Source organism: Anabrus simplex, chromosome 13 (assembly GCF_040414725.1).
Source record: "Anabrus simplex isolate iqAnaSimp1 chromosome 13, ASM4041472v1, whole genome shotgun sequence".
NCBI classification, from domain to species: domain Eukaryota; kingdom Metazoa; phylum Arthropoda; class Insecta; order Orthoptera; family Tettigoniidae; genus Anabrus; species Anabrus simplex.
The window spans coordinates 39,358,039-39,372,968 of record NC_090277.1 but is presented as its reverse complement, the minus strand read 5'-3'; the positions used below and the strand labels follow the sequence as shown (position 1 = coordinate 39,372,968).

Sequence of the window (14,930 nt, the reverse complement as noted above, 5' to 3'; positions counted from 1 at the left end):
TTGGAACGAGACATGTACTTTTTAAAGTAATTTAATTAGATTTTAAGCTGGAACATGCTTTATAATTACACAGACTAGCAATAAAAAACAATTATTGGAAGGTGGAATTATTCCTTCCACCTAACCTCACTTACATTTCGTCTCATCTCATATCATTAGGGGTCAATAAATTAAATGTTACGCCCTTTTAAACAACAAGGATCATTATAAAAAGATAACGGTATTATCGGTAAATCTTAGGGTTTTGATTTCCTCTCCTTGGTTTGTGATTCCCTTTCTAAATTCCTCTTTGATTTCCTTTACAGCCCGTTCTTTATAAACATTGGAAAGAAGGGTGGACAAACTGAAACCTTGCCTCAATCCTTTCGCTATACATTATTTAAATACATCACCGATATGTGGCAGCCAAGTGAAGTGAATGGAAATGCAGAGAGAATCACAACCATTGTGAACAGCAGTCCTCAATAAAGTATATTTAGCTCTTCTTTGGTGGCCTGATAAGAAAGCTTCAGATCATCAAAGAACGGCCCCGAAGTTCAACTCAATGGATTGATTGTCAATGGCATAGTAAACTGAACTCCATGCAAATTGTATCAGGAAGTTCGATAATAATTACCGTACTGTCGATAAGTGGAGGATGTGTGTAATGCTGGTCTGTGTACGTCGCAGGGGAGGAGCATGTAGGTCATCTCCGCACAAATGACGAAAGAAAAAAAAAAGGAAGAAAAAATGAAAGAAAGGAAGAAAGAAAGTGGGACAAGACCTTATCAATCATCAATCAGTCTTCAATGATCTGCATTTAGGGCTATCGCGCACGCGGCAGATACCCTATCAATTGTTCACCTCGTTTTATTATTATTATTATTGTTATTATTATTATTATCTATATATTAAAATAGTTTAATCAAAACAGCTTTGGCAAATCCGCCCGTCCGTTATATTGGACCGATCTGCTTCATTTTTATTTTATTCTCTTCGAAATTACCTGCCGATGAATGATGTGACATTGATAGGTCTCTAAGTCCAGCCAACTTTGAGTAATCATAAAATCAAATCATTAAATGACCACTCCAATAATTGCAGGCGATGGCTTACCCTAGCCCGCAATACATTCTGTACTTAGCAAGTTGCTAAGCGACTCTTTCATTAATATTCGGATATATGTGCATTTCATCCTAAGTAATGACATTGCATGCAGCCATGTTTGATTGCTACCTGTCAAGCCAGAGAGCATACACTTCATCTGATCACGGAAGAATGCTATTCACTGCTAGATACTCTTTGATTCTCCAAACTCTCCCAGCTTCCAAATTTATTCAACAGATGGCATCTTGGAGGGGCTTAACCTAGTTGCCCTTCCCGGCGTGGATTTTGTATAAGAGAGCAAGCCTAACCTTACAGTCGTCATCTTGGAGGGGCCTAACATCACTTTAACGGCTAGATAGCTGCCTCTGTGGATCAGTGGTAGAGTGTCGGCCTCCGGATTCCAAGATAGCGGGTTCAAACCCGGCAGAGGTAGACGGATTTTTGAAGGGCGGAAAAAAGTCCATTCGACACTCCATGTCGTACTATGTCGGCATGTAAAAGATCTCTGGTGACACATTTGGTGTTTACCCGACAAAATTCATTAAATCTCAGCCATAGATGCCCAAGAGAGTTTCGGTTTACTCGGTCTGCCATCCAGTGGGCCTAGAGTAAAACGGAACGTCGAAATTGACGGGCAGACAGCCAGATGGCGTCAAATTGAAATGTCTGCACACGGTAGCTGAGGCCATACGATTATTATTATTATTATTATTATTATTATTATTATTATTATTATTATTATTATTATTATTATTATTATTATTATTATTATTAAAGGCTAGATGCCCTTCACGACGCCATCTTGAGTAGTAGGGCAATGTGGCTTCTCACGCCGCCATCTTGAGTAGTATTGTATTGTATTGTATTGTATTGTATTGTATTGTATTGTATTGTATTTATTCTTGAACATAACAGGCGTTCAGCCCCAAATACATGTTCACAATAAAAACAACTTACAAAAACAGGAAAAAGGAACAAAGAAAAACAACAACACGAGACTCTTAGGGCATGCCATGTGGTCCATCAGATACTTATCTTGAATAGTATGGCAATGTGGATTCGCGTAAGAGAGCAAGCCTAACCTCATGGAGGGGCCTAACCTCACTTTTACGGCTAGATGCCCTTCCCGACGCCATCTTGAATAGCTGAGCATTGTGGATTTTGCATAAGAGAGCAAGCTCTCCTACTGAGGACCCCTACTTTGTCTGCTCAGAAATGTTCTCAACATTCAAACCAACTGATGAAAAAAATATTTTTCCACGATCGGGATTCGAACTGGCTAACAACGGTGGTGTCACACCCTAGAGATTGGAGCCCTTAACTGTCGTGGCCATGAGGCTATGACCACGGCGAAATAGACTATTTATGACGCTGTCCTCCGAAAAATCATACTCTACATTTAAGACAGTACCGGTATTCATTTACTGAGCTATTTATAATATCGCTGCAGTAGATTTAAAACATTGGAGACGTGTAAAAATATTCATATCTTGATCGGATTCTAGCGCTAATTCTGTAATATCTCGGTGTGAATGACAACCTAATGCTGATTGGCAGAGGGGTCGTTAGTGGAGTAAATAAAAAGATCCCATCAAAGAGATTGATGTCGACAGAAATATGACCACTGTTGGGGTGTTAAAATAGACTGATGGTTGCCATAGCAACACACTGAGGAACGACTCAATTACGCTTACGTCACCATAACAAGCACAAGGCCCCTACTTTCCTCTTAGAGGCTTGATTTAGTGCACATTGAGGGAGATCTGTGGTGGAATTAAAAAAGGTCACGTGCGGAAATGACAGTATATGTCAATCAAAACCTTTAATAATAATAATAATAATAATAATAATAATAATAATTGTACCGCGAGTTACACCAGCCCCGTTCATTCAAATGAAGCGCCTTGAAGAATGCCATCTTCAATATAAAACTTGTAACAACTTGCGCAAGGAATCTGAACTCTTTGTCGACAGATGTCTCTACTAGAACTTATGTTATGCCCTCTAGTGTGAAAAGGAACTATTAAAATCCTAAAGTATTTTTTTTATTTTAAGGTTTACTACACTGAGTTGATTATTTTTTGTTTTTGGTATGGTAAAGTTGTCAATATTTCGATCTCTTCCCGCCAACTTTGGAGGCTGGCCAATAGAAATTTTTTTGTATTTATATTTTAACCAATGAGATCCGTCTTGTAGTTATTTAATTACCCAATAAAAATTGGGAGTGTGTCGGGCCTTAGCCCAGAGCTCTGTATAACCTTCCTCTCGGGTATAAAAACTGGCACATTTTTTGACCAGGTTGTCTTATTGATCGTCCAGTCTACTGAGTGTGTATTAAAATAGAGGAGGCGTCTCGCTCATCATCAAGTTTTCCATCAGATTAGGGTAATGGCAGCCATTTTATAACTATGTGATAGGCTCTGAAAGCTAGCTCGAGAGGAAGGTTTCCAATCTTTAATAATGTAAATTTCATCTTCTAATGTAAATTTAAAACCAGCCTAAGAAACGTAGCCGAAATTCGGGAATAGAGAGTGTGAGACCCTCTCGCGTTCCCTATCAACTTGACTTTGAGGTAACTATGACTTTGTAAACCCTTTTCTGTCTCTAGCTTTTGTAACTTAAATTTTCTTCATCTAGTCACCTCAGTGGTATAGACTTAGCCTCTGTAACTTCGGGCCTGAAACCCAAATCTTTAGGTGCAAATTTCAAGAAGTACTAGTGTTCGCCTCCACTTAACTTTGGTTTTTGGGCCAGTAATTGAACCTGTTATTTTTCCACAAAGGCCCGGTAGAATGGGTATTCGATACCCCTGTCAAACTCAATTTCGTTCTTTTAACTTAAGAGGTTAGACTGGTGTATGTCTAAGACAGTAAATACTGTTTGAATTGTAAAATGTGGGTGGTGCCTTTGATAGGCTTGGATCTTTTTGGAACGAGGTTCCCAACTGTACAATTGTAATAGAGCAAGGACGCTCCTTCTTTGTAATGGTTAAATGGTGCTCTTGAAACATTGTATATTTTGAATACTCTGTAAAAGAAATTGGGTGGGTGGGTTCGTCTCCTTCACGGTTTTCGAAAGGAGCCGCAGCACCCATTGGAGAATGTATAATTAGTGAGCTCAAGCTCAAGCTTGTTGTCATTTCTAAGAGTTGTTCAGTTAGCTTGTAAGTAAAATTTGGTACCTGAATTTTGTAAAATCTTGTTTTAAAAAAAGGAGAAAAGAAATATAAAACTAGTTTTAAAATTTAAATCAATATTTCGACTATCTTACATAGACCCATTGATGCCCGCACCTTCTTTAATAATAATGTTATTTGCTTTACGTCCCACTAACTACTTTTACGGTCTTCGGAGACGCCGAGGTGCCGGAATTTAGTCCCGCAGGAGTTCTTTTTACGTGCCAGTAAATCTACCGACACGAGGCTGTCGTATTTGAGCACCTTCAAATACCACCGGACTGAGCCAGGATCGAACCTACCAAGTTGGGGTTAGAAGGCCAGCGCCTTAACCGTCTGAGCCACTCAGCCCGGCGCACCTTCTTTCACTTCTGTCCACCACGGTATCCCCATAATAATAATAATAATAATAATAATAATAATAATAATAATAATTAGAGGACCTGTACTGTTCCGCAGTATTCCTTATAAATAACTCAGATAACTTGTCTTGATACGCCTGTCCTAGTCATATTGTATTGCCTGCTCTTTTCAATGGTTTTATGAATATTTAACAAGAAGCGCGTTATGGTATGCAGCAGTTCGTGGTCAGAATTCTTCTTCTTCTTCTTCTTCTTCTTCTTATTATTATTATTATTATTAGCCAGCCCCGTGGTGTATAGGTAGCATGCCTATCTCTTATTCCGAGGCCCTGGATTCGTTTACCGGCCAGTTCAAGGATTTTAATTCTGGACTGTGTAGCAGAACGTGGTTCACTTGATACGAGATTTTCTCAAGCTCTTAGTTACAGGAAGAAAGCGCACAGTGAGAAGATGACGCTACTGACCTAGTGTACATAGATCAACACTGGTAGCAGAACGTGGTTCACTTGATACGAGATTTTCTCAAGCTCCTAGTTACAGGAAGAAAGCGCACAGTGAGAAGATGTCGCTACTGATTTAGTGTACATAGACCAACACTGGTTATAATGGTGTCGGGAAATTCATGAAACTAAACCCAGATAGACACCCAGTACAAAAACATATCCATGTTAATCAGAGCTGACTTCTTCTCGAACTGATCGATTAAATTAAAATTTGCTTTTGGTTTAATTTTGTTCAACACATAGGCTTGAGCAGATTTCGGTCTAAGCGATAATATTTGTATTATTCTTGTGTATGTGGAGGTCAAGAGTAGCATAGCAACGCCGAGAAAGCAGAAGGGACATCGGAAGTGAGTTGTCTGCCTATTGTGTGCGGGCATTGCCCAAGGTCAGAATGCGACTTGCATTCCTATTATATCTTTGATATACAGAGAACAGTCCGCCCACTATCATCTGCAAAATGGTTTGATATAACTGCATGGCGGGTGCTGAATTTCAAACACGTTATATAACAATGGGTGACAGCATTCCACGTAACACGACGTGGAAGGGACTGCGCGTGTTTTACAGGTACATTCGTGTCTACATTATTATTATTATTATTATTATTATTATTATTATTATTATTATTCCATATTTGACTGTCAAACGTTATCAACCTTAAGTGGAGCAAGCTCCGATTTACAATTACGGTTGTTAGCCGCAGAGGATATTTATTCAGTTCCGCCACTAACATGTGGAACCGTCGTGCCCTTTATTGCCTCAAGATATTTATTTTCTGGCTGTAATTTTACGGATTTAAGCCAACCTCCCTCATTTTTTCCGGGCTTGGGACCGGCAACAGCAACTACTGTGCTACTCAATCCACCCAGCAGTTACTGCAGGCAAAAAAAAAAATTACTATTATGATTATTGTTGTCCGGCCCTGCGGTGTAGGGGGCAACGCGTCTGCATGTCGCCCGGCGGCCCGGGTTCGATTCCCGGCCGAGTCAGGGGTTTTTAATTGTAAATGATTAGTATGCCTAGCCTGGGGACTGGGTGTTTGTGTCGTCCTTAACGTTCCTTTCTTCAACACGTTACACTTCCGCCATTTACAACATACACGCAGGTTCCTCACATATGGTGCAAGTAGGGGCAAAAGATCTTTCTAGGTCGACGCCCCGAACAAACAGCATTTAAAAAAAAGATTATTGTTATTATTACTATATTGTACTTTTTTAGTTCTGTTTGGGCCTGCTATGGACCACGTGGTTCTTATCTCTAGCAGTTTTCTTCTTTGACCAGTACTCCTTCATTCTTGCACTGTGAATGTCTTTTCGCTCCTGAGTCCATTTCACACCTCCTCCCGGACGTACTGTTTTTTCTTTTAGTGACTGGAGAGAGTTTGATGTTCTGATCAACGTTCTGTACCTATTCCTGCCATAAATTTCACTGGGAGCAATGTCCAGTTCTTGAAGGTCTTTTCTGACGAGTCTTGCCCACTTGGCATTAGTCGCTTTCCCTCTAGAGATGGTGTGGAAGATTCTGGAGGTGAGCCTCTGATTGTCCATTGTCATGACATGACCATAGAAGTTCAATCTCCTCATCCTCATAGATGTTGTAATGCTCTCCAATTGTTGGTACAGTTGGCTGTTGTGCCTGATTTTGTACCTGCCTTCTTCTTGAATAGGACCCATGATTTTTTCTCAGGATCTTCCTTTCCTTCAGCTTCAGTTTTCTAAGTTGCCCTTGTCTTACCATGTTTAGGCATTCTGAGGCGTATAGTACTGACGGTCTCACTACAGTAGAGTAATGCTGATTTTGAGATCTAGGGAGAGGGATTTGGATTTGTACATACTCTTACATAAGTGGCAGGCACGTTCCAGTTTGATGCATCTGCTGTTCATGGCCTGATCTTCATTCGTGTTTGGGGTTATCCATTCTCCTAGATATTTGAAGGAGTCAGTCCTTTGTACTGTTTTGTCCCCCAGTGGGATTGGTTTGGGTGCATCTTTGATGTTGGTGATAAACTGTGTTTTGTTTTGTTTTATTATATTATATTTTATTATATATAATTCACAATGTTACAATTGGGTTTATGTGGCTATTCGGTACAATGTACATGGAGGAAGAAGTATTTAGTACCTACGCTCATATGAACCATACGTAAATTTGACAGATATTTATAGGCTATTTACTATACATAAATAATCAAAATTATTAGTAGAAGATTTTCAATAGTCCTCTGCATATGGTGGATGGTTGATACCAATAAACTTCCTTACTATATGGCAAGTGGCGAGGATTGATGCTTTTTTTAATTCTCTGTAAGTGAGAGGGAGAGGGTGGAGATTAAGTGCTTCAATGCTCCTGTGTATAACACCGTTACATCCAATCACTACTGAAACAACGATAACATTGTTGATGTGGTGTTTATCACAGGGACCTAAGGCTCACAACGCCATCCGGCGCCATCTTGTCAATTATGAACTATTCTATTATTTTATTATCTGCCTAGATTATAGCAAACAATTATTCAGCTTCGAAAGCGACTTTCAACCTATTAGGTCATGTTACGTACTTTTAGTACGTGATGAAGAGATGTTAAGTACAGAACAAAAATGGCCAACCAGACACCAGTGGGATCCGAACCCACAACCTCCCGATTTCGCGTCGGTTGCTCTACCAATTGAGCTATGGTGGCCTAGGCCATCTTTGTTCTGTACTTAACATCTCTTCATCACGTACTGAAAGTACGTAACACGACCTAATAGGTTGAAGGTCGCTTTCGATTACAATGTGGTCGTGAAAATTCAATATTCATCAATTATTCAGCTTCATTGTCTAAATAATATGAGCCCGCCTGGTGACCATGATCGTTAAGGCGCTGAAGTCTAAACGGTCCGACACCATGGTTAGCCGGTTCGAGTCCCGTTGGTCGAGAAAAGTATCACCATCAGAATGTTGGCCGGCAGAGTAAGAGAGGTGGTGGTATACAATTTCTAATCACTAGATTGCGTGCCAAAATCCTGGATTCAGTTCCAAACCTCTCCGCAGTGCTCATATAGAGTGAGGGCATATGACGCTGTTGATGGTGATCCGTCCGTCGGATGGGGATGCTAAGCCTTGAGCAGACCCCTTGGTGCTATTCGAGAGGAGTAGGCTATGTGCCGGTACCAGGTTTCACCCTCACCCTACTATCATATATCACGTCATTCATTTCATCTCATTAACTCCTCTGATGAGGTTGACGTCTGGAAGGTCATCCGGTCATTAAAAAAAACCACGACAGATTAATCTCACCTCATACCCGACCCCGTAGGGAAACGGGACAAGGGTTGGACAAAAATTGTCTAAATAATATGAAGTGTCAATGTAACCTAACAAAGAAATACACCAACGGTGTGAATTGTGATGAGTGAATGATGGTGGATGTGTGTGTGTGTGTATATATATATATTAAATAAATTATATACGGTATATATATATATATATATATATATATCAATAAATAAATAAATAAATAAATAAATAAATAAATAAATAAATAATTTTCTTTAAATTAATTTAAACTTATTTGTATTAAATTACATTTAGTAGTTTGACAAATGATATGTACATATCAGTTTAATTATTTTGTTGAATTTATTTTGAATTTATGTTGCAAATTAGTTTCTTTTAAAATTTTTAGTATTCTCCACAATTTTCCTGTACAATGAGGTGGTTAAATGTAAGAGAGGACCATCAGTCCTAACATCGCCACTACTAAAGACAAATAAATAAATAAATAAATAAATAAATAAATAAATAAATAATTTCCGAACAGGAGACTACATTGAGTTTCCACATGGTTTTTATTGCTGTGGTCAGATCTGTGTACGTGAATATCTTCTCTGTATGTGTTGGTTGGAGGTTGTGAGGATTAGGGTAAGCTAATGTTAATTATGAAGCAGATTTTCCTTGTTTTCATCTACAGTAGTTATAACTAGTCTATTGCAGGTAATAGTTTTATCAGTGATGATACTTCTATCTCAGTAAAGTTTGTAATTTTCACTTTCTAAAACTGATTGGGGTTTGTACTTTCAATATGCTGTAGTACAATGGGTTAGGTTATTTTTTCGGGCTAATTTCTGATGAATGATTTTTGCTATTTTGGTCATGTCTGTACGTGTTGTCTATTTGTCATTAATCGATAATAATCTGAGGTTATGTGCTGGTTGGTTTCTGCAGATGTATTACATCGTCGGTTTTGATCTGAATAGACAGACGGATCATCCAGAATATGCTTTCTGTAATTCGTTGTGGCAATGGCTTGATCTCGTATGGCGAACATGAAGCCCTCTCTTTCTGGGTATATACGTATCTGAGTGTGTCAACCAATCATGTGACGCTTGTTTGTCGATGTATGGCTGATCTAATTAATTTGGATAACGCCCATGAAGAGCTTTCTTTTTCCATAGAACGATATTTCCCTCAGTTGTGGAGATTGAAGTTGTAAGTGAAGCCGGGATGCTTAGATTGAGGGGTGTAAAATCGTTATCTCCTACAACCATTGCACTATATAGGGCAGAGGTTTCTGATTTATGTGTGAAGTAACACTTTATTGATGCAATTTGTTTAGCGTGCAATTTCTCAAGGTCTGTCAGTCCACGACCACCATCAGAACGTGGCAGGGTGAGTCTTTCTGAGGCTGATTTTGGATGATGCATGTGGTGTATTATTATTATTATTATTATTATTATTATTATTATTATTATTATTATTATTATTATTATTATTATTATTATTATTATTATTATTATTATGTACGGCTCCATGGCTAAATGGTTAGCGTGCTGGTCTTTGGTCACAGGGGCCCGGGTTCGATTCCCGGCAGGGTCGGGAATTTTTACCATAATTGGTTAATTTCGCTGGCACGGGGATTGGGTGTATGCGTCGTCTTCATCATCATTTCAGCCTCATCACGACACGCAGGTCGCCTTCGGGAGTCAAATCGAAGGACCTGCTTCGGGCGAGCCGAACCTGTCCTCGGACACTCCCGGCGCTAAAAGCCATACGCCATTTCATTTTTCATTATTATTATTATTATTATTATTATTATTATTATTATTATTATTATGACGTTAGTTAATCCTCTCCCTAAATTTGAATTGCCGCCACATCTACCGACTGTTGTGCCATCTACAAAAAACTCTGGGAACTATACCATGTCCAAGAAGTTCCATGTATTCTGGTTAAACGTCGCTCATAGGGTCGGTTAGTGCACGCATTTCAGTGGGCTTGGCAGATTTATATGCAATAGCAACTTCTCGCTCGGTGAGGAAAGCAACGGGAAACTACCTCATTCCTCATTTCCCTAGTACGCCTCTTCAATGACACCTAGGCCATCTATGACAGCTAATGGTGGACCTGTTGAGGATCCAACCAGCCTTCGGGCTGAATACCCAATATACATAAGGAGTGATTTTCTAGTGCTACCTGGTATTATGTACTGTAACTAATCTTATGGAGAAGGTTTATGTTTGAAGGTTTGGTAACCTTGGTAACTCTTCAGTTAATTTTTGTTTGTTATATTGGAGTTGTCACCACTATCTTAATTTACGAATCAGATCTTCCCTTCTGATGCAAGATTCCACCTATCAGAATGTTCGGCCCCATACTACGAAAAACGTAAAATTATGAAATTTTCTCAAATGTGCCAAACGTTGAAGGTCTAAAGGGCCTGGAATGGTTTCACACTGTGAGTCTTGGATATCTGTATAAAATACAAAAAAAATTGAAAATTACTTCCGGCCTAAATACAGTTCCATAAAAACAGCCTAAAATCGCTTGTTTCTTTACTCGTTTTTCTTTTTGATTCAGTACCAGCCAAATTAACTTAATTACATATTTTTTCTGTAGTGTGTTCCTTGGTTCAGTACCCTCAGGCGTTTTTTTTTATTTTTGAAAAAATGTCCACACTGAATGTAGTTGCATGAGCTTAAATAAAACAATGCATTGACTCACATTAGCGCTCGTAGTGGCAGAAAAAGACAAACTGCGTCTAATCGACCGGATAACGATGATTAAGGAAAGAATTGCAATTTTTAGAAATATATACACACATATATATTTGCTATTTGCTTTACGTCGCACCGACACAGATAGGTCTTATAGCGATGATGAGAGAGGAAAGGCCTAAGAATGGGAAGGAAGCGGCCGTGGCCTTGATTAAGGTACAGCCCCAACATTTGCCTGGTGTGAAAATGGGAAACCACAGAAAATCATCTTCAGGGCTGCCGACAGTGGGATTCGAACCCACTATCTCTCGGATGCGACCTCACAGGTGCGCGCTCCTAACCGCACGGCCAACTCGCCCGGTTCTTTAGAAATAAATATAGAATATATTGTCATATTTTATTATATTTAATTTAGCTAAAATTCGTTGCTCACCGAGCTCAATAGCTGCAGTCGTTTAAGTGCAGCCAGTGTCCAGTATTCGGGAGGTAGTGGGTTCGAACCCCACTAGGCTGACTACGAAAGATGCCTGCTGCGAATATGGGAAACAACATAAAACCATATTCAGGGATGCACACAGTGGGGTTCGAACTCACCACCTCCGAATGCAAGCCAACAGCTACGTTGCTCGCACATCATGGCCATCTATCTTGGTGTTCTTATGAGTTTAAATTTATCTTGAAAGCCCAAATTAACATTAGCATCGATATGAGCGTGGTTAACTTTATTTCAAAGACGAGGCCGGGAGGGAAACGTGGGTAATTCTATCTTCCTACTGAGTCCTGAGAGAAGTGTTGCTGAGAAATTACGCACGTAATGGGAAGCTCATTAAAAGATGCATTCAAAATATCTTCCCCGCCATATCATTTACCAGACTCAGTCTAACAAATGTTGGATATCTCCAAGAGCCATTACGGTAATAACCTCCTCGTCTGCAATAATGAACTCCCTTCGCAGCAATCTCCTAGACGAATCAACTTTACACAACTTGCGCCACAGAGAGAAGTTAGTAATCAAAAGGAGTACAATTGTAAATTAACTATATTTGTGCTGTCTAACTTTCGAAAGCAGACAAGGAAGACATTGAAACTTGCCTTCAAGATCTCTTCCCACGCACCTCTCTTTTTCTCTCCTCCTTGCTTAACCCTTGGCAAGGTGTGGTGATATCGCAGTAGCAGTTGGAGAGTTTACACCATGCTGATCAATCTTTGACCAGCTGCGAAGCCTCGAATAAGGACTCTCCAACTAGTGTCGTTATACGACGGACCCATCTCGTAGACTCTCGCCCTTGTGGTCTTCCTCCCCGTAAAGTTGGGACGGACAACCGATTCTCAGCAGGCAGTAGAGAAAATGGCATACGTTTGATCTCCCGGCCCCTCGCTTGCCCTGATCGTAGTGGACTTTATAACAGAAGTTCTTATTCCCAAACCAGAAATCCTCACAGAATATACTTTTCCAGACGGACAAAAACACTCTAAATAAATGACTTCAATGCTCAAAACATTTCTTAGCCGATAAAGTACGGGTCCCCATACTAAGAAAATCGTAAAACTAATCAATATCCTCAATTGTACCGAAAGTTCAAAGGATTTAGGACCCGGAAAGGTCTTGAGTCTTGGATAGCTCTATCAAACTAAAAAAGTAGAGAACAAATTTAGAAAATCACTTCCAGCCTAAATGCGGTTCCGTAAAAACAGCCTAAAATCGCTAGTTTCTTTTCTTAATCATTACTGAACGGCATTTAGGGCAGTCGCCCTGGTGGTATGTTCCCTATCTGGTTATTTCCCTAGCCTTTTGTTAAATAACTTCTACCTTTTCCTTTTTTTGTATTTAAATCCTAGCCAAATTAACTTATTTACATAATTCTTTCTGTAATGTGTTCCTTTGTTCAATACCCTGAGGATTTGTTTTGATTTTTGGAAAATGTCCACAGCGAATGCAGTTATTAGGGTTTAAGGGATACTCTTCATTGACTCACATGAGCGCTCGTAGTGGTGCTTAAATGAAACAATGCATTGACTCACATTAGCGCTCGTAGTGGTGCTTAAGTGAAACGATGCATTGACTCACATTAGCGCTCCTAGTGGTGCTTAAGTGAAACAATGCATTGACTCACATTAGCGCTCGGAGTGGTGCTTAAGTGAAACAATGCATTGACTCACATTAGGGCTCGTAGTGGTGCTTAAGTGAAACAGTGTATTGACTCACATTAGCGCTCGTAGTGGTGCTTAAGTGAAACAATGCACTGACACACATTAGCGCTCGTAGTGGCAGAAAAAGGCAAACTGCTAATCTAATCGAGTTGATAACGATGATTAAGAAAAGGATTGTAGCTTTTAGGAATAAAGACCGAGCTCGATAGCTGCAGTCGCTTAAGTGCGGCCAGTATCCAGTTTTCGGGAGATAGTAGGTTCGAACCCCACTGTCGGCAGCCCTGAAGATGGTTTTCCGTGGTTTCCCATTTTCACACCAGGCAAATGCTGGGGCTGTACCTTAATTAAGGCCACGGCCGCTTCCTTCCCACCCCTAGCCCTTCCCTGTCCCATCGTAGCCCTAAGACCTATCTGTGTCGGTGCGACGTAAAGCGACTAGCAAAAAAAAAAAAAAAAAAAAATAATAATAATAAATAAAGAATATATTCTCATACTTTATTTATCTAAAATTCGTAGCTCATATCCCTAGGATGTTTTCAACATTGAGTTGCTTGCCTGAAGGGCTACAACTGTGGATTTTTCTTATATTTTTACCAGGATATTCCATATACTTTTTATATTTAGAAATTCTTTGTTTGCTTCGCGATTTAATCATTATTTCAGGCAGGTACTTGCATTTAGTTGCTTGTGAAATTATGCCGAATTGAGTCATCATTATTACAATGTCTGTTTCAGCACATAACGCAGCAGATCATCCGGAATTCCATTTTCACCTTGTGGGCTGCTGTTTTGGTGCTGGTGTGTCTACCCTTCACTGGCTTTGGGCTCTACTTCGAAAACAACAAGTGTATTCGGTATCGCATGGCTGATCGCCCCAAAGATGTCGCGTATGCTTTCTTCTTCTTCACGTTCGGTAAGTAGTTTCTGTTTTGAAAGAAGTGAAAGAAAGATTTTACCATTACAAAACTGTCTGGGAATGGGCTCTGGGCCAAATAAATTCCTCCTTCAACAACAGTAATAATAAAAATAATAATATAAGACACAGCGTCGAAGGTTAAATTTAGGGGGAGTAAGGCAAGGAGTCTTCAACTGAGTCCTTGAAAAAGTGAAACAAGAATGGCGCGAGGAGAAATTGGTCCTCAAAATTCACCAGCCAATCACTTTAGGCAGAGTAAAACTAGTTATCGATTGCCTAGCATTTGCGGACGACCTAGCAATATTAACCCGAGACATTTCAACAACCCATTATCAGATTGAACTCCTGAAACAAATTGTGGAAAAATTAGGCCTTCAGATATCTTTTGAAAAGACAGAATATATGACTTGCAACAGACAAGCACCAAAATTCATGGAGACAAAATATGGAAAAATTAATCGAGTATCACAATTTAAGTATCGTGGTGAAACAGTTCAGGAAAATGGACTCGAAAGAAAATCCATTGAAATTAGATGCCAAAAGATGTGAACTGCATATCGACTAACTCAAAATACCTATAACAAAAATGTATCTCCAAGCATGCAAAACTAAGACATTACATACAGCCATGAAACCAGAATGTCTTTATATGTCAGAGACGCTAATTTTGAACAGGAAAGCAGGCATTGAAAAAATAGAGAAAAAGGGACGCAAAATCATATGAAAAATTCTAGGTCCAGAACTCAACGACGGACAACTTAG

General features: G+C 39.5%; 1 protein-coding gene across 1 annotated transcript in view; it reads left to right on the top strand.

The window, feature by feature from the left end:
• LOC136884800 (prostaglandin E2 receptor EP3 subtype) overlaps nucleotides 1-14,930 on the top strand; it is a 393,559-nt gene that overhangs the window by 340,392 nt on the left and 38,237 nt on the right. The window contains exon 2 of the mRNA XM_067157093.2: nucleotides 13,988-14,165. Coding sequence (XP_067013194.1) covers nucleotides 13,988-14,165 — 178 coding nt within the window. The remainder of the gene's footprint in view (nucleotides 1-13,987; nucleotides 14,166-14,930) is intronic.